The 21,461-nt window shown below is 33.1% G+C and overlaps 1 protein-coding gene across 6 annotated transcripts in view; it reads right to left on the bottom strand.

Moving 5' to 3' along the window:
• Positions 1–4,096: 4,096 nt before the first annotated feature.
• Positions 4,097–21,461, bottom strand: part of LOC114338464 (zinc finger protein 252-like) — a 397,861-nt gene continuing 380,496 nt past the window's right edge. For 3 of the 6 annotated variants that reach the window (XM_050646922.1, XM_050646923.1, XM_050646927.1), the window contains 6 exons: positions 20,232–20,399; positions 18,056–18,220; positions 15,187–15,342; positions 14,395–14,582; positions 11,766–12,084; positions 4,097–5,831 (listed from right to left, as the gene is read on the bottom strand). In XM_050646922.1, the coding sequence (XP_050502879.1) occupies positions 5,662–5,831; positions 11,766–12,084; positions 14,395–14,582; positions 15,187–15,342; positions 18,056–18,220; positions 20,232–20,399 (1,166 nt within the window). In that variant the 3' untranslated portion in view covers positions 4,097–5,661. The remainder of the gene's footprint in view (positions 5,832–11,765; positions 12,085–14,394; positions 14,583–15,186; positions 15,343–18,055; positions 18,221–20,231; positions 20,400–21,461) is intronic. The other 3 variants (XM_050646924.1, XM_050646925.1, XM_050646926.1) reach the window with 3 other exon arrangements.

The raw sequence follows: 21,461 nt of genomic DNA, 5'->3' as shown, positions 1-21,461 counted from the left end.
TAAAAATAATGCGAATTATACAGGGTGCTCCAAAAAAGAGTGGTATATCAAACTTTTATTTTTTCTTATGAAATGCCCTATATCTGATGACATTACCGAATTAACCTTAAAAAATAAGCTATACTTTCATAAGGGTTCCCTATACCTAAATACAGGGTGTTTTGATTTATTTCGATTTTTATAAAAATGTAAGGTTTTAGAAAAAATTAAATATCTACGAATCTAAGAATCAGTAACAAATTCTTTCTTGGATCTAAATAATAGACTATTTAGTTTACTTAAACAAATGCTTACTGCAACAAAAATTTTTACAGGGTGGTCAAAATTAGAGATTGTTCTATTAACAAATTCAGGCTCTAATAACTTACTTATTTTAAATGGAACGCCTTGTATCTTACTAGTCTATCGCGTAGAAAATTTACTTAGCTTTCAATTTATATTAGGGTTTCCTATACCTATCTTTTTACAGGGTGGTCAAAATATTAGGTTGTTCTATTAACAAATTCAAGCTGTAATAACTTACTTATTTTAAAGGGAACACCCTGTCTCTTACTAGTCTATCGCGTAGAAAATTTACTTAGCTTTCAATTTTTATTAGAGTTTCCTATACCTATCTCCCTTCATTTTTTAAATATTTAAAGATTTCCTAATTTGTAAGCTTTAAAAATTAGAATTAAGTACCTATGTATGTCGTGGTTATGTACAACACATCACCAACACCGGCAATATACGTAAATATCTTAGTCAAGATACTTTCGTTAATAAAATTCACATTTTTATCATTTAATCACACAGAGTGTTCTTATTTTAAATGACATACTCGATATTCTATTCTTTATAATGGAAGATATTTAAAATCTCTTCAATTCCATGTAAACATTCTCAATACACATGTTATTCTGTAAATATAAATTCCCATGTTATTCTGTAAATACCCATTTTTACATATTTTTGTACAATAGGCTCGTTTTCGTTAGTCCGTTAGTCTAAGATATGGAAAATAGTTATACGGAATGAAATACAATTTAAATATTTTTTCAGAATACGGCATCTAATAAAGTATACAGTTTATTATAAACATATTTTTCAATGTCATCTGTAGGTAGGCCAAAATCAACTAAAATAATACAACACTCTGTGTGATTACATGATAACAATGAAAATTTTATTAATGACAGTATCTAGCTGCCGGTGTTGGTGATGTGTTTGTTGTACATAACCACGACATAGGTACTTAATTCTAATTTTTAAAGCTTAAAAATTAGGAAATCTTTAAATATTTAAAAAATCAATGGAGTTAGGTATAGGAAACCCTAATAAGAATTGAAAGCTAAATAAATTTTCTACGCGATAGACTAGAGAATACAGGGTATTCCATTTAAAATAAGTAAGTTATTACGGCTTGAATTTGTTAATAGAACAATCTAATATTTTGACCATCCTGTAAAAAGATAGGTATAGGAAACACTAATACAAATTGAAAGCTAAGTAAATTTTCTACGCGATAGTATAGTAAGATACAGGGTGTTCAATTTAAAATAAGTAAGATATTACAGCTTGAATTTGTTAATAGAACAATCTCATATTTTGACCACCCTATAAGAAACTTAGTTGCAGTAAGCATCAGTTTAAGTATGATAAATAATCTATTATTAGGATCCAAGAAAGAATTTGTTACTGATTCTTAGATTCGTAGATATTTATTTTTTTCTAAAACCTTACATTTTTATAAAAATCGAAATAAATCAAAACACCCTGTATTTAGGTATAGGGAATCCTTATGAAAGTATAGCTTATTTTTTAAAGTCAATTCAATAATGTCATCAGATATAGGGCATTCCGTAAGAAAAAATAAATCTTTGATACACCACTCTTTTTTGGAGCACCCTGTATAATTCACATTATTTTTAGATTGTAGTATTAATAGCCCTGTATATTTCTGTGAAGAAATTTTTTTAAAATATCAAGTGGTTTTCCGTACAGACACCGAGGCGAATAAGATGAACCACCCTGTATATACGGTGATTGTATTTAAACCTGTAGTATATTTTGATGTCTATTATTACGACTACGTTTGTGACTACATATCACCCCAATCTCACATCAAACACAACCCGTTAGTGGGAAGAGCATAAGATTAAATTCTTGTCAATGTTAATTATTATTTTGATTAACATTGATATGACCCAAGATAGAATTGTGTGGAGAAATGCAATTAGGGAAGCCGACCCCGCATAGGGATAAGGCAAAAAGAATGATGATGATGATGTTAATTATTATTTTAAAATCGACATATTTTATTCTTCATTTAAAGTTTCAATTTATTTACAAGAGAATGAGTTAAACGTATGCAAACACAAAATTATAGCCCTGAATAAATATTAAATATTTTGTTTACTACAAGCCTAACTAATATCTGACTTATTAAAGAATTAAAAAAATAGCTGGTATGGAAGATTTTCAGATGATGTTAGTTAAAAAAAGAAAAAAAAAAGTATAAACATCGAATGACGATGGAAAAAAAGAAAAGGTAATACAGTAGAACCCCGATTATCCGTGCTTCTTGGGACCGGACGGTGTCACGGATAATTGAAAAGCATGGATAATCCGAACATTTATTTCTTATATATAATACATATGTACGTATATACATACATATGTACCTACCATAAGAAGATAACAGAAAAAATAAATCTTTCATTATGAGTCTTCCTCTCGGCGTATAGAGTTTCTTACGAGTGATTTACGGTGATGCTATTTTGATAAAACCTCAAAAATGCAATTTGAGTTATAGAAAATCATAGCACGGATAATCTGCAGCCCGGATAATCCGCACACGGATAATCGGGGTTCTACTGTACTTAGAATAGAAATAATAATACGACAGAAATACCAAAACAGTATTACCCTGAATCTTAGTAAGCCACTAAATGGGGGAAAAAAGCTTTAAAAATTATTTCCAAAATAAAATACTAAAAGCCAGAGCTTAATTTGAATACGGGAAACTCGAATTGGATCTTTTCGGGCTACATTACAGAACGTTTTAGAAATGATAATTCCATCATCAGTGCAGCTTGCAAGGTGTACATGATCGAGCAACTAAAATATATAGATGAAACCGCTTTAATGGTGTAAAGTTATTATTATATTACATTGTTGTAGATAATAATTATGCGATGTTTCAACTTTTTTCTTGATTTTACATCATGGCAACGCAGTATTCCCAACTATGTGGGTTGCTGTCCCTGAGAAAAACCCCTCTAAATTAACTATAGATAGCAACTAAGTCGTTAGCAACCAGTTGCTATATAGAGTTCATTTATAGAGGTTTCCCTCAGGGCCACCAACCCACATAGTTGGAAGTACTGCGTTGCCATGATGTGAAATCAAGTAAAAATTCAAACAAAACATAATATTATCTACAACGTTGTTCTGAAGCTATTTCCTTGTGGCATTTTTTTGATTAATTATTTATATGGGAAATAAGCCACAATTAAAATGAAAAAAATAATTTTATTAACGTTTCGACGCCCAAATCGGGTGCCGTTGTCAAAATACAAAATATTACTAAAATAAACTAAAGTGTTGTTGCTAAGCAAAAAAATTCTTCTAATAATTTATTTAATCTCACTCATTTATATTGGCAATTCAGACATATATTATACATTTTAAAGTAGAAGACTTTAAAATGATATTGCCAATATTTATGAGTTGCGTTCCTGGGACGACTTACTGAAAGATAGTTCATTCGATTACATGAAATTAACCCCAACTCAAGAATATCCGTCATAAAAAATTATAGCATGTGATATGTCTTTAAAAAGACAACCAAATGCAACGACAGTAAAATTCCAGGAACGCAACTCATAAATATTGGCAATATCATTTTAAAGTCTTCTACTTTAAAATGTATAATATATGTCTGAATTGCCAATATAAATGAGTGAGATTAAATAAATTATTAGAAGAATTTTTTTGCTTAGCAACAACACTTTAGTTTATTTTAGTAATATTTTGTATTTTGACAACGGCACCCGATTTGGGCGTCGAAACGTTAATAAAATTATTTTTTTCATTTTAATTGTGGCTTATTTCCCATATAAATAATTAATTATCTACAACAATGTATAATAACTTTACACCGTTCAAAGGGTTTTCCCCATTTATTTTTAGTGGCTCAAGCATGTATGTACATTTTGCAAGCAGCACTGATGATAGAATTGTCATTCCAAAAACGTTGGTGATGTAGCCCGCAAGTACCTTTTTAATAAATATACCTTTTATAAAGGTTTTTCTAATAAATTTTTATATGAAATTTACAGGAAAATTTTCTTGTGGATTTAGTTTTATGTTTAAGCTACTGGCGGATCTACCGGGAGGGAAAAGGGGATATTTCCCCCTAACAAGGTCAAAAATTAAAGAAAAAAAATTGTTGAAACATAAAAATATATTAGCTGATATGGAATTTAAACCACAGACTGACAAATTGAACTCAATAAACACGCTAGTTAGGAACATTAAAGGAACTTAATGAATATAAGTTATTATTTATGTTTTTTATGTAAGTAGTTTGGGTTTATCTTTTTATGTCTTTTGGTTGGTGTTTCATTGGAAGTCCCCCCCCCCTAATGCAAATTTCCCCGACCAAGGCACTGCCAGATCCGCCACTGGTTTGAGCTAGTAGTTGGCTCTACAGATACAGGTTTTTCTTATGAATTTTAAGTATTAAACCTAGGTTTATATTTATATATGTTTATATTTATATGTTTTTTAAAACAATTTAAATAAATTCAGATTTTAAATTTAGATTTATTTCTAATTATGGGCTACGGGTAATAAAATATTAATATTAGCGTAAATCAGAAAAAAACTGCGTTAAATTATAGCAGTAGCTTATTATTTTTATAGTCTATATTTCTGCCAGATTATTTTATACATACTTATTTCATAAAACAACCGGTGTGTAGAATTTATTAAACTGGGATTACTCAAGTTATGTAAAACTCCAAGATTGTATAAAAATTTCTATAAAAGTATATTTGATTTGTAAAAGTATATGGATTCGTCTATAAATAGAAGTTTCAACAATAGTATCCACTTTTTTATCGGATTTATATGGAACTTGTTCGAACAGTAAACGATTTTTTTAGGTTTACCATGTCACTGTTTTCCTGTTCTGCTAAATTAAAACTAAAAACACAACAACTTTGTACTATTTCTCATAATTTTAAAAGGCGGACAGATTCGTGCTTATATAAAAAGCACCTTTTTCATTTGATAAAAAATATTTTAACAAAAAGAAAAGCTACAACTACAACTGATACCAACACGACTGCCCGCCTTTTACTTCTACTTTTTATGTTACAATTAAAAGCTAAAAGCCCCATCTACCATAATTATTACGACCAATTTTATTTCTAAAGATGTTAAAACTTTTTTAGAATATATTAAAATAGATTTTTTAGTTTTCATCCACTTATTGTTTAGTTGTCTCATTAATATGTAAAATACTTATAAAAAACTTCGGTTAAACTTTTTCGTAAATGTCCAAATATAGGTAGCAGGTTTTAGCTTTCAAAAGTATGTACAGCGTAACGAAAAAATGAGACATTTTTTTAAAAGGTATCCTTACGTATTATGCGTTCAGTAGTAGCTAAAATTTCATGGTTGTTGATTTTGTTGTTGGGTCGATAGCGGAAACCCTAACGTTCTCGGATCGCTACCGTGTAGCCTTAAGGCTTGTTCTAACCTTTGCTCTTGCAGCCTTAAGGCTTCAGTTAGATCAGGACTTAGTTGTTGCGACGATTGACCTTGATGACCCTGGTAATTTCCTAAAAACACAAGCATAATATATTAGTAAAGTTTACATTAAACATGTCGATCTATTGATAAAAGTAACTTTTATTTTCAAAAGGCGAGTATATACGTTCAAAAGGCAACGTTCGAGTATATAAAATATATGCCTAGTTTTAGCAATGGTATCCAAGGTACCTGGCTCGGTTATGGTAGCTGTGCGAACTTTGAAACGCAGCCAAAGCAATGGGATTGTAAATTAACAAAAGTAAAACAAATTTTATGATAAACTTAGTAATCGGAGATTCAATAATATTAGAAAACAACAGCATAAAAGAGTTTACACAATAGAGATATCTTGGTCAGATACAGATACAGATATCTTAAAAATTACCAGAGACAAACAGACACAAGAAATACATAGAAGAACTGTCTAGGTTGAGCTACATACGGCAGATTGAAGGAAAAATTCAATAGTGAAATCGCTATGAGCCTTAAGAGAAAGACATACAGTCAATGCGTGCTTCCAGTTAACAATAACATATGGATCTGAAACAACAACGATCACTTAAAAGAAGATAAACCAAAAGTGTCAATAAACTGACAATTGCACACAGGAAAATGGAAAGATCAATATTAGGAAGAAACTTACAGTCTGCATTAAAAACGAAGAGAATAATAGGAAAACATGGAGATTTGTTGGAAATGTAGCACGGCTGAGCGATGATAAATGGACTAAAAGATTAGAATATAATAGAATAGAAATATGCTTTATTGTCATGAAAAATTTAACAATTTTATAGACAAAGCTTACAAGAATCATAAATAAGAACAATAACAAATAACAAATACAATTTACTGAAATGATATACATCGTCAATAAATATAAATAAAATATAATGAAGTGAAACAAAAAACAATAATATTCTATTGCAAAATTTAAAAAAATTTGCAAATTGCATAATCTACCTTAAGAAATTTAGTAAGTTAAGTTAAGCTGCTGCATATAAGATTCTACTTATAAATAAGAATACTGTACTTTTTTAGTTATTGGTTAAGAAACTCTGCTATTGAATAATATAGTCTTTCAGATAAATAGGCTTTAGTCATTTTACGGAACTTGGGGAAATATGTTGCAGATTTAAGTTGTAGAGGGAGATGGTTGTTTTTTTTGTAGAATATAATATAGATTTCTTTACTAACTCACTGGACGGGATCGGTAAATAGATGTCAAAGGTAGAATTTCTGGTGGAATAGTCATGTCTAGGTCTTGCTGGAAAGACATGTAGTTGTTTACGAATTAAGCAAACAGTTTCTAAAATATATAAAGAAGGTAGTGTTAGAATCCTGTGATCTTTGAAGTAGCTTCTGCAATGTGTTGTTCTTCTGAGGCCAAACAGATATCTTATTGCTCTTTTTTGTAATTTAAAAATAACATCGGATTGGGCAGCCATACCAGAACCCCAAAAAAGGAGATCATATCGAAGATGGGACTCGAAACAAAGAAAAATATGTTATTTTGGAAGAGGTTAAATTCATTTCCTTCGAAACAGATCTTATTGCAAAGCAAGCTGAGGATAGTTTCTTGCTTAACACATCAATATGAAGGCACCATTTAAGGTTGCTATCTAAAAAAATGCCAAGAATCAACGATACTGATCTGGCTGTTATGAAGAGGTAAGGGTTGAAGAGCTCCTTTATAGGATAATGCTACTGTTTTATCTACGTTAAAAGAGAGTACATTTAAATCAGACCAGGATTTTATTGTGAGTAGATCAGAAGTTATAGTAGCATGAAAAGTTGCGGTATTTGAGTTGCTCCAAGTGATACTAGTATCATCAGCAAAAAGAAAACTTTTCCCTCGATTTTTAAGCTAGTGATGTCATTAAAAAAGATAAGGAAAAGTAGAGGACCCAATACTGAACCTTGTGGTACACCACATGCAACATTTTTGAGACTAGAGTCTGTATCATTTGCTCTAACCAGTTGTTTCCTATTATCCAAGTAAAATTGAAACCAGTTCGAAGAAATACCTCGATTTCTATAGAAATATAGTTTTTTTCATCAAAATGTCGTGATTTACACAATCAAAAGCTTTGGCATAATCACAAAAAAAAACAGTGGCAATGTGAAGATTATTGTTTAATGCTTGATAAACCTCATGTAGTACAGAAAACATGGCATCTGTGGTACATTTATTATTTAAAAAGCCAAACTGATTTTGTGATTAAATATTGTTATCAACGAGAAAGGACATAATTAAGTCGGTCTTTTATGAGTCTCTCAATAATTTTGGAGAGTACCGGTAATAATGCAATAGGTCTGTAATTGCAGGCATTAGATTTTTCACCACCCTTATGAAGAGGAATAATGATGGCCGTCTTAAGGCACTCTGGCCGTCTGTCTGGGAGATTTGAGAAACTTTTTATGGATAGTCCATCGGTACTACAGGAAGATTTGCTTTTGATACTATTGATTGTTTGGATTAGTTCAGATTCATCAACCGGTCTTATAAAGAATGAATTCGAGACGTTTCTTGAATTAGGGAGATAGGAAATGGGATCTTGTTGTGACACACTAGTTGATGTTATATTTTTACTCACATTAATAAAGTATTCATTTAGATTTTCTGGGTCTGGAAGGGAAAATGTTTGAGCTGTGTGAGTTTTATTTCGAAGTTCGTTTATTATGGACCAAGTATTCATTTAGATTTTCTGGGTCTGGAAGGGAAAATGTTTGAGCTGTGTGAGTTTTATTTCGAAGTTCGTTTATTATGGACCAAGTTTCTTTTGCAACACTTTTAGAGCTTCTCAGACGATTTTGATAGTACAATTTTTTAGCTGATTTTATAAGTTTTAAATATATTGCCCTGTACTTGGTGATATATTCAGTAACAGAGACGTTGGTAGTAAATTTCTTGATGTACAGTAGTGAACGCATATTTTTGGCTGATATGCGGACACCTTTGGTAGTCCAGGATTTGTGATGTTTTGGCTTAATTGTGATTAAAGGAAATGATTTATTGAAGATTGAATATTGTTGGAATGGAGATCGCCATGAAGATAAGAGAAGTCGGGAAAGACCATCGATGCGATGGACAGACGACTAACGGATAATCGGGTATAACTGGATACAACTTGAGCAAAAAATAATTTCTTGGATGTGTATGGAGAAGACTTATGTCCAGCATTGGATAGCTACGCTGATAATCCCACGGATCAGCTTCTTCCAAGCTCATCTGCTTTTTGCTATTGCTATTGCTTAGTTCCATCTTACTCCACAAGTTACTTTTTTTAGTTCTATAAAAGAATACTACAATGCAAACATGTTCATCATCATGTCAGGGCCGTAACTACGATTTTAGGGGCCCCGGGGCAAATGTGATCTGGGGGCCCCCTGCTTTTTCCCTGGGGGCTACCCCCAGCGGAAGGCGGGGTCCGGAAAAATGTTTGATATTTAACCCCTTGAAAACGCATTTTAATGGATTATATGACTGACGTTTCTTGAACCTACATATTGCCATTTTAGTTGACCAACACAAAAACATTTTGAAATCACAGTTTTTATTCGCTTTAAAAAATTTAAAAGAAAACAACAAAATGAACAGATAGTAAAACAAAATAAGATAATATAATGAAACAATAAAAAGAAAATTTCTTGAAACTTCAAAACCTAATGGAAAAATATGAAGATATGAAGGTTTATTTAGAGAAAATGCAGGAAGAGGTAAATCAGATTGCTGAGGAGATACAGAAAATTGAAAAGGTGAAAGAAAAATTCGATATGGAAAAAGTGGAAGAAAAATTGACGGAGATAGAAAAATGTCAAAAAGGAGGAGACCGTCGAGAACTAATTGTATACAGCTCTAATGAGAGCAGAATCCTATTTGACGAGGATATTAGAAAACGATATCCGGTACCTTCAGCAGTGACACTCTCGAATGCGAATACCGTCACTGCTGTTAGATTTATTATGTTGTGGTACTGGTAGAGCTGATTCCAATGTGATCATTCCATTTTACCCTTACCTTCCTTTTCAATATGTGGTACAATGTGGTTTCGTTCACGTACCAAGATGTGGTCTGGGGTAAATTGGTTAAAACAAAGTAGCTGGAACCGGAGGCCGCTATTCCGGTTGCATTTTAGTTTTATTTATATCTTTACGAAAGGTCTCGGGGGCCCCAGCTTAGCCCGGGCTCCTCTTACAATGGCATTTTAGGTTTTATTACGCCGAAATAACTAATTTCCTAAGTATTAATTTAAATTTTTATGTTAAGGTCTAGGGAGCCACAGCTCAGGCCTCAGGGGCCATTTTTAAGGGTTCTGTTCCAATTGCACTTTAGTCGAAAATACTAATTTCTCCAGTGAAAAATTAAAACTTAATGTTCAGTTCTAGGGTGCCCCTGTAAGGTCTTTTTAAAATTGTGTCATTTGAAAATATTTCGTTGGGATCGGCTTCAAAAATACATATAATTATTTTCCTCGTTAAACTCTATGCACGGTCAAAAAAAGCGCACCTGCGGGGCCCCCCTTGGCCGGGCCGTTGCCCCAATGGTAGTTACGGCCCTGCATCATGTATTTATCTGCCAAAAATTTAGGCACCTGATTCAAGATGACCAAAAATAGTAGGGGAGAGTTGGAAAAAACCGGGTAAGTTGATTAAACCGGGTACCCCTTAATTCTTCTAACTTTCTAACTGTCTCTGTCAGACAATGTTAAAATTAGTGTCCCTAAACCGCAAACAGTCGCATGTATTCATTTCTACTCCATTTGAGTAATCTGTGCCGGAGCAGTAAGATTTCACCTGTTTTTTGTTTTTGATGCAGTAAACTCGATTTTTAAGGTAAGTTTATAGTTGTTTTTTCCTCTACTGAATAACTAATAGCCATTTCAAAATTTAATACATGTTGTAACCTATCATATTACCTTTAATTTGACCAAGAATTTTGAATATTATTTCATAACTTAAAAATTTAAATAATATTTAATGTCTTCTTTACGAGTTTGACAAAACCGGGTAATCCAAAAATCAATAATAACCGGGTACCCGATTTTATCAGACCTGTTGTTACTTCCAGTTTATGCAGTGTTTTTTTTGCTTTCAGTTAACTACAACATGTAACATTATAAAAGAAAAACTACTCGTCAGTCATGGGATCAAGAGAGCATGCAAAATGCAATAGTTGAAGTGCTAGAACATAGGATGGTATATATACAAAAAAGCTTCTCAAAGTTTTAATGTTCCGCAATCCACTTGACCGCGAATACACTAGAAGATAAAAAAATTAAAACTAAATGAACTAGACAAAAAAGGAAAAAAACGTGATAAAAAAGGCTTCACCAAAAACAAAATTGGTTCTGAAATTACCGATTGCAGATTCTGAGAGTTTGGAGAAAGAAGATAATAATTACGATGTGTGTCTATTGTTTCAATAAACTATTTTCAAATTCTAAGGCGAAGGAAGGCTGGATAAAATGTGTGTGTTGCACCAAATGGGCTCATGAAGCCTGTAGTGCCTATGATGATGTAGATGAAGTTTTTATTTGTGACTTTTGTTAATAGATTTTCGATTTTTGTTCACATACTATTAATAAATATTTTATTTTCTGCCCATTAGTCTTTTTACATGGTAATTAAGTTACTACCCGGTTTTATCATACCGGTTGGACAAAACCGGGTATTTTGCAATATTTTCATAAAAATAAAAAAAATTGACATTGATATATCAAACTTAAGCCATTTGAGAATATTTCAATCTGAAGCAAATGTTTGCTACTCTAACATAGCACAAGATACAGACGGTTTTTGGACTGGTACCCGGTTTTGTCCAACTCTCCCCTATCTATAATTGCTGTTTTTAGAACTCACTAATTCAGTAACTAGTCTGTAGAATTTAGATTACCATAATAATTTTTAAAAATAAATGCAGTATTTTTATATAAAAGACCTTAAATGATTTTAAAATGATTTACCATTATGGCGTAGCGGACTATGACTGCTCTCCTGTTGGTGTTGACTAAGCTGAGGCAGCGCTTGGCTCATAGCCAGTCGTAGAGCTGTCTCTGCTTGTGACCTAATTAGCGCTTCAGCGTGTTGCATTCTAAAAGCTTCTTGTTGTTGTTGCGATTGCTGAGACGAGGACATATCCATTACGGATGACCTCATCACGTCCATATTTCGAATGCTGTCCATAGAGGCGCGCATGGCATTCATTGCGTTCATAGAAAGCGATAAGGTGTCGTTGGTGATAGGAGGCGTCGATGGATTACTAGAGTTGTTTACTTGGTTTGCCTAAAACGGAAGTTAATTACTAATAAAATAATAATAATAGTGAATCTATATCAAGCATATTCCAAAAAAAGAATCTATTTACTGCTTTTATTGATTACAAGAAGGCCTCTGATTCAGTGCCGCATGAATGGCTTATAGATATATTGAGAATATATAAAGTCGATGGTAATATAGTGACCTTTTTACAACATATAATGACAGAGTGGAAAACTAGAATTCACCTTCAAATACCTGGTGATAGTAACATCGAAACTGAAAATATCGTAATCAGCCGGGGCCTGTTTCAAGGAGATTCGTTGAGTCCTCTGTGGTTCTGTCTAGCTATGAACCCACTATCTCAGCTATTGAACTCCACAGATGCAGGTTTTAGCATCAAAAATAACAACAATGTGGTGGCGAAGCTTAATCATTTATTGTACATGGATGATTTGAAATTAATGGCTTCCACTCGAAACCAACTCGACGAGATGCTAAAAACTGTAGAAACTTTTTCTAATGATATTAGTATGCATTTCGGACTAGATAAATGCCGTATTTTAAATATAGTCAGAGGAAAAGTACAGCCCGGAGGATTCGATATGCAAAATGGCCAGAACATCGAGGCCATGGGTGAAAATGACATGTATAAATATCTTGGAGTAAAGCAAGCGCGGATAATTGACCATAAACAAATGAAAACAGAGATAACTACTGAGTTTATACGAAGGGTAAAACAGCTGCTTCGCTCACACCTTAACAGTAGAAATTTGTTTAAGGCACTAAACACCTACGCATGTTCCGCGCTTAGCTACTCATTTGGTATTGTTAAGTGGACAAAAACAGACATAGAAGCTCTTCAGCGAAAAGTACGAACACACCTCACAAAGGCACAAAAACACCATCCTAAAAGTGCAGTAGAAAGAACAACATTACCACGGAATCTAGGAGGAAGAGGACTTATGGATATAGGTGAGCAATTAGATAAACAAATTGCTAATTTAAGAACTTATTTTCAGATGCAGGCTGAGACATCTACTCTACATCGCGCAAATTGAGGGAACCAGAAATGCGCATAAACCACCTTACTAAGGACGAAAAAGTGCGCGCCTGGATGGGTAAACCTCTGCACGGGCGACATCCCAATGAGGTCAGCCAAGATTATGTAGACAATATAGCGTCGAACTACTGGTTGACATCAGGAAAGATGTTCCCTGAAACGGAGGGTTCATTACTGGCCATTCAGGATCAGGTTATACCAACCAGAAATTACCTGAAATATATCATCAAAGACCCTCAGGTTCAAAACGACAGATGCCGATATGGATGTCAAGCCCAAGAAACCATCCAACATCTTACAGGGGGCTGCCAGGCATTTGCTGCAACTGAATACAAGGAACGGCATGACGCAGTGGGAAAAATCCTTCATCAAGAGATAGCTATCAAGCTGGGACTTCTCCAAACAGACCATCTCCCGTATTATCAATACGTCCGCGTCCCTGAGAGTATGCTTGAGGATGGCAACTACAAGCTATACTGGGACCGCACTGTGCTCACAGAACAAACAGTGGCACATAATAGACCAGATCTCGTACTAGTTAATAAATTAACAAGACAAACAACACTAATTGATGTGGCGATACCTAACAACAATAACCTACGTAGTAAATTTATGATAAAAAAATTAATTCTCATCTGCATTCTAATTTTAATGATAAGGTAACAGTTGGCAGCCAGAAACAAGGAGACATCAAAATACAAAGAGGAGGTCTACCAAAGCAGAAGTAGCAGAATTATCCCCTTATAATGTCTGTGGTGAAGAGATATTCAATGATAATCGTTCCTAGACTCAATAGGGGATTCAATAGCCGACAATACAATAATAATGACGAATAATAACAATCTTATATAGAAGACAATCTAATTCCTGAATGCGCGCTGTCACGGATATTGTTTTCAAATAAATTTATAGAAACAAATAACGAAACTCAGTGGCCAAATTAATACAGGACAAACCAAAACATTAAGACGTGTATTGAAATGTACATGTACATCATTTATTAATCTTCGAGGTTGTCGTGACGTGATATAGCAAGAAAGCTTTGACCAAAAGGTTCTGTGCTACGTGTTCACTACTCTTATTTAAGAAAGAATGGTGTAAATAATGAAGCACGAAGCAGGTATATATAAATCAATTTGATTCTTATAATTATCATTGATGGAAAGAATGTCAAACATGGAAGTAATTAGAAATAATATTAACCATCAAATGAAGAACTTTATTGAAACATATAGCGAAAATAGCTGTATTTAGAAACTTTTGCTAACATTTACCTGTGTTACACCAAGTCTCATCGCTAAATTGGCAAGATTTGCGGCAGTTATATTGGCAGCAGCAGATGAATCCGAACCTAAACCAGGTGGTACTCCACCTTGGCCAACCATATTCGCTAAAACGGCCATTCGGTTCGCCGTGTGTAATTGATCTTCTACATTATATTGTTGATGGAGTCCATTGTTGCCTGTAGAGCAAGAATATAATTTAGTTTTGAAGACTTGTCAATTAGGATAATTTAATATTATTCGTTGTACTTTTAGATTTTGTACATCATATTATATACAACTCGCAGAGATTTATCGAGTGACTATAAAAAAACTAAAAAAAAGGTAAGAGGTAAACGGTAAAAAATAAAAGGTAAAAGGTAAAAGGTAAAAGGTAAAAGATAAAACGTAAAAGGTAAAAGATAAAAGGTAAAAGGTAAAAGGTAAAAGGTAAAAGGTAAAAGGTAAAAGGTAAAAGGTAAAAGGTAAAAGGTAAAAAGTAAAAGGTAAAAGGTAAAAGGTAAAAAGTAAAAGGAAAAAGGTAAAAGGTAAAAGAATATAATATAATCGGTACATAATGTGAATATGATCATCTAACTAATGAATGAGCTTGGTAAAATGAGCTCCACCAACTAAATATGATGACTACTAAGATTTTTAAAATATCCTTATCAATGCCAAAATTCTAGAAGGCAAAAGAAAACTTAAGTAATAATAACTTTAATGTAATGTAAGTAATGTTAAGATTAAGCTTTAGATTCTCTGTGAAACTTCATTATTTTAAACGAGAAATTCTCAACTCACTTCGTAAGATATCACCTAATTTAGTATTGCAGTTATTGTTGTTGTTGTTGAGTCCACCTTCCGAGCCTGCTGAAGATAATCTTCCATTACCAGAGGAACTATCGCTATGAGCGCTGGGAGACGCACACATTGGACTGCCACTCGCTGAAAAATCAACTAAAATTAATAAGTCTATGATTCTTTTCTTATTTTAAAAGAGTTTAAATATATTTAAAATACCAGAAATTTTACAAATATCCCTCTTATATTTATACAAATATGTGTGTTCAATTTTTCACATGAGAAACATAATCTTACATTTTTAGCTATCATCATTCAATAATTTCCACCCTTAATTTAAATGATTACTTAGACTAACCCTGAGGAATAATTCCTCGTGCCTAGTTTTATCCATACCAAAGTACAGACATTCTTCGATATTGAAAACAAAAAGCTCCCTCTCTCTGGTTTAGTCCCTCGAATAGAACAGACCGAGCAACATGGGTTAGGTTGTTTTCCCCATTTATGGAGGTTATGAGCACACATGTCCTGTTCTGATGCGCTTTAAGGTCTCCAGAAATGCAGTGGTTGGTTGAAGCCATCGGGCTTTACGACTGGGTGAATTACATTTCATACCTTGGTAGGGCATTTTCAGTCCTCTGCGTCTGTCATACGGAGTTGATGTTGAAGTTATTTGTATAGTACTAATACAATGTTGTAATACATAGGCGGTTTCATAGCCAGGGCGTTTTTTCTTCTTAGTTCAGGTGGGGGTATGTGGCTGAGTGTTGGTAGCCAATAAGATAGAGTAGTTCTGATGCATCCACTAATAGTTCTCATTCCTATGGTAAGTTGACTGTTCAATTTCATTGTATGTACGCTGTTTATCCATACCGGTGCAAAATACTCGGACACAGAATATACTAAACTAATGACAGATGTTCGCAATGTATTGGCTGATGCTCCACAGCTAGCTCTGAATAAAGTTATTTCTGATAATTACTTTTTAAAAGGATAGCCAGACTAAAACGGAGATGGGCAGGACACATAGGCAGAATGACAGATGGGCGATGGACAAAGAGGTTATTGGATTGGAGACCAAGGGAATATAAGAGAAGCGTCGGTCGACCACCTCCAAGATGGACCGACGATTTAAGAAGGCTAAATAAAAACTGGATGAGAGCGGTGCAAGATAGATGGGGTTGGAAACAGGAGGAAGAGGTCTATGTTCAGCAGTGGACCTTTGAGACTGGATGATGATGATGATGATTTTTTGAGTTGCTCTTTCGATTTTTTTTTTCGAACGATATAGTTCTGTCTAAGATTACCCCGAGATATTTTAGATACCATTGATAGGGTGGTAGGTACTGTTATTCAACTGGACCTTTAGTTCGTAGTATGCCTTATTATTGTTAAGGTGGCATCAGCTGACTTTAATTTTATTCAGGTTGGATATTATCCATTACTTGGTGAAATATGTGTATAATTTATGAAGGTCGTTGATCAGCGTTTTTGGTAAGTTCAAACCGTTTGTGCCACATAGCTAAGGCTATATCGTTCGTCAGCATATTCAAACTTTCTAGTGTTGCGTTCAGGAAGATCTTAGACATATAGATTAAATAACAAAGAGGTCAGAACTAATCTTTGAGGTAAACCATTGTTTAGTTATCTTTGTTTGCTTAAGTTATTACTGTAGATCACTTGGTAATCACCCCTCATTCTCAGATAGCATGTTGTTTTATCAGTCGCCGTGTTATAAAGGGATCCGTTTCGCCAAGATGTGTAGAAGCCCTTCTTTCCACACTGTATCGTAGGCAGCTGTTAGGTTCACGCAAAATACGACTGTTTTTTGTTGTTTTTGGATGCTCACTTCAATATGTATAGTCAGGTTGAGCACTTAAGCTATGCAGCTTCGATTAGGTCTGAAGCATTGTTCGGGTGGGATATTTTCCAGAATTCGTGTGCCTATTCTGTTGAGGAAAAGTCGTTCTAAAAGTTTATAAGAGTAGCTAAGAAGTAATTCTCGGCTTTGTCTCGTGTTTTATTGGGTTTTACTACAGCAGTCATTTTACTCACTTTAAAAGCTTTTGACAATACTCCAGAGGTGATATGCGAGTAAAATATGGTCAGCAATTTCTTTTCTTTTTTAAGCGGTAGAGCAGGAATTCGGGATGTATGTGCCTTGTCAGTCTTCACATCTCTAAGAGCTTCAATTAATTCTTCAGTAGTAAACTCGCGACCAAATTTTGTGTGACATGGTACTGTTTGGTGTTAATTTCTTTTGTTTAAGTTGATCTTTAAGCTGTTTATCACGCGGGACTCTAGATAAAGTTACTATCCTGCTGGCTATCTGATCTGACGATATGGAGTAGGTTGCTCGGACAGGTAAGTCTAAAAGTTGATGTCTTCCAAGGTAAAGACGTGATTATATTGGGTGTCTGGAATACCAGCTCTTAAGAAAGATATTGGTGATTTAGAGAGATATGGTATTGTACAAATCTAGTGCTCGCATAAAACATCAGAATAGGTGACGTCCACATAAAAAAACACATTTGTACCTTGGGCAAAAAATACAAATTGGAAAGAACAACCCAACGCATGAGGTAGAGCGTAGAATAGGTTTTGCTGCTATTGAAAAATTACGGGAGAAATTTAACAATATTATGTCTCAATAATAGATATGTGTCAACAATAATATATGTCTCAAGAGAAAACTATATAAACAAAGCATGTACCGGCATTGGAATCGCTAAAAGAGACAGAATACGCAATAACACCATCAGACAAAAATCAACGAAGGATTATAAATCACCTTTAGTATAGTAAATTTGTATTCGGTAAATTTCTAGTATTTTTATAAGAAGTAAAAAGAAATTTTTATTTAACTTACCTGGACCCATTCCTAAGCCGAGTAAACCGCTTCCAGAGGCAGATGTTACAGCGGCTAGGATACTTTCCCGTTCTCTTCTTTCTGCGGCCGCTCTCGAGAGCACATATTGAGCAGCGAATTGATGTTTGGGATCCATCCTCATATGCTCCATATGCGTAAGAAGTCCTATCAAAGTAAGTTAGTTACAACATTGAAACTAAAAATACATTCACAAAACTAAGCACATGAAAAACAAAAAACGACATCTTATGAGGTTGAAAGCAAATGTTAAGCATGGGGCTAATATTCTCATCAGTTTCAGTCCACATATGCAAAAAAAAACAAAATAAAAAGACTAAAACCAATGAAATTGCCATGGATACATCCTTTTTACTTATTAATCATATTTTTGCTTCTGTTCTGTTACTCATGTTTGTCAAAGAAAATAAAAAAAAATATCGGTTTTTTAAATGTCACGAGTTACATATGTGGACTTACTGGTGAGAATATTATTTAAATAGAGGAATAGAACCTGCCACAACATATAATACTTTGATTATCGTTAAGCAATATCTAAGTATCTTAATATTTCTCAAAAAGCCTAATTTCCGGTTCGGCGATCAATAACTTAAAGGCACGCCGATTTCTTCTTAAAAAGAATCACAAAACTGTCGATAGGCCATTGTCATTGTTTCATATTTCTTCAAACTCTCCGTCTCTATATATGGAATGATCGTATTACCAGTATGACACTGGTTTTGTCCATTTATTTACGTTCAACTCTACGTCATACAAATCTTTTTCAAACAAACCACCTGTGCTTCCTGCTCAAATTTCTTTGGTTTAAAACAAATGTTTCTTCTAATCCTTTTGCAATATAATAATAAGGACGTACTGTTCTAGTCATACGCACACTTGTGTGTGGTGAAAGATATAAACTACCTGCTGGATTTAAGTTCTGGAAAACTTGTGCAAAAACATTTTCTTTTGCTTTTAACAAACCAAAGTTTACTTGGTATCGATTACTTAATTTTATTTATTCCTCATCTATATTATATATTGAGGAAAAAAAATTCTTTTCTATTGGATTGTCTGCAAAGCCATCTTGTTATGCTCCTCGCATTGAGGTTGTCTAAGATCAAATCAGTTTTAATCTTATTTTTTTAAATACATATTATAACTCTCAGTCTTACTTTCACTAATTCTTCCTTGCAGGAAGACTTTAACCGTACATCTTTAGAGTTTATATTATTTTATTTTTTTTTTGGTTATTTTGACAGCGCATTTTTAACATTTTCAACTTCTCAATATTATCGCTCTATTAAAAATAACGAAAAGGCTCTACTGACTCTGCGTTGTATTTTATTATATTTATTTCTAGGTTTATTATTCATAATATTATAACCGAAGAGTTTATTGTTAGGCGATGAAAAAAAAAACGGATAATTTAATTTAGTTTATAAATTAAATGATTATTGAGGACAATAATTTATCTATGTTATTAATTATCTTTTTATACTGCTCGAACATTATTATCCGTTATTTCAAAAGACTAAAAATATTATTATCAAATGCTCTTTCATAAAACTTATTACCCAAAGTGAGGCAGTTATATGGAAGGGGAGATCTATTTTCTCCTCGATATTATACTTCATAAGGAATCATATATTCCAAAATATAAGAATTTTTACATTAATCTTTATTCAGATGCATGTAAATGCTTTATTTACTTTGATTTTTACTAGAATTTGTAAAAAGGTTTTATTGTTTACTTTTCTTAACAGAATCTTTTTTGTCATCCTTTCCTATCATGATTATTATTTGTTTGAGTAGCAGGCAATATTTTTACCAATACGACTTTTAATAAAAATAGAGAAACCGTATTATATTTCTAAAATATGTCTTCGTGTTGTCTATGTGTAGATCGGACAGACAGGAAAGCTTTTTAAAAAAGTGGTAACTTAGCACAAATGATACTACTAAACGAGTGTATTAAATATTTATAATTTTCCTCATAACTAACTGGTGATACTTCAGGTAATAAATTTAGTGAAAGCTTTTGAGCAAAATAATATTTAGCGTTTTCTTCCTATTTGATCAATTATTTTATTATTTTTCGATTTATTTTCAAATGTTGCGTCTGCTCTATTCCTCTAAATGAAAACACATTTAATTGTACTTTTTATATAGTTTGTACCTGATTCATGAGTAAATACGGCTTGACATACAGAACATGGCCACATTCTCAAGGAACTCGACAATTGTGACGTTTCGGGGTGACAAGCTAAATGCTTTCTCAAAGAGCCTTCGTTGACATAGTGCTTCCCACAAACGGGACATGGATGATTGGCAGTTCTCCTTTTCGCTAAATAAGGATCGATGACGTCAACAGAAAGAGAGAAAAAAGATATAAAGCGAAGCACCCCGGGAATCTTTGTAAAAGCATTATATATAATATAGTACTATTGTATCGACATCATATTAATTACTATATTGTAATTTAATCAAAAATATAAATTTTAGAAGCATACTAAACGTAACCACTATTAACTTATTTTGTATAATTCTGGAAATAATAAAAATAATTTTTTAACAATTAACTTAAATAATTAAGTATATGAGTTATATAGTCACTTCTTCTTCTTCTAGTGCACTCCATTACTAGAGGTTTGCGATCACTACATCAAAATCTTCTCTATTCTACTCTCTATTCCGCTCTTAGTAAGTGTTGAAAGATCATACCCATCCAAGTTTTGATGTTGTAAAGACATACAATGTTCTTCTGCCTAGTCCACGTCGGCCTTCTATCTTCCCTTCAATTATTATTCGTAGCAGGTTATATGTGTCATTTGTCAATATACGGCCTAGGTTGTTATAGGGTCTTATTCTGTTTATGGTATTTAATACTGCTCGATTCGTTGTGTTGTGTCGTTTAATTTTAATGTCCAAGTTTTAACTTCATACAAAAGGACACACTATACCCTTTGTAATCAGGTTTTGGATAAAAGGGATTATCATTTAGCACTACTCCTAAGAATCTAAATTAGTGAACTTGTTCTAAGTTGGTGTTATTTAGGTCAATGCGACAGTTTTCATCTGTTTTACTAATAAACATTACTTAAGTTATTTGAAGATTTTTTGTCAGTGCTTTTTTGCATTATTAACTCTGTCTAGTATATTTTGTAAGGTTTCTATCTTTTCTGCTATCAGAACGGTATCATCTACATATCTGTCGTTGTTAATATACAGTGAGCACGTAAAGGTTGGAGTTAATTCATTTTCTCGAAAATGGAAAATTTTCCCGAAACTGGTCATTTTTTATTTTTAAATTGCCACTTTTTGGCATATATATCATACTAGTGGGTAATTTATTTGAAAGGTAATTCAATCCTCTATTCAGTAGTATAAACATTAACATAATTATTTA

This window comes from Diabrotica virgifera, chromosome 3, assembly GCF_917563875.1.
Source record: "Diabrotica virgifera virgifera chromosome 3, PGI_DIABVI_V3a".
Taxonomy (NCBI): Eukaryota; Metazoa; Arthropoda; class Insecta; order Coleoptera; family Chrysomelidae; genus Diabrotica; species Diabrotica virgifera.
The sequence above is the reverse complement of the archived record's forward strand: the minus strand, read 5'-3'. Positions and strand labels throughout refer to the sequence as shown.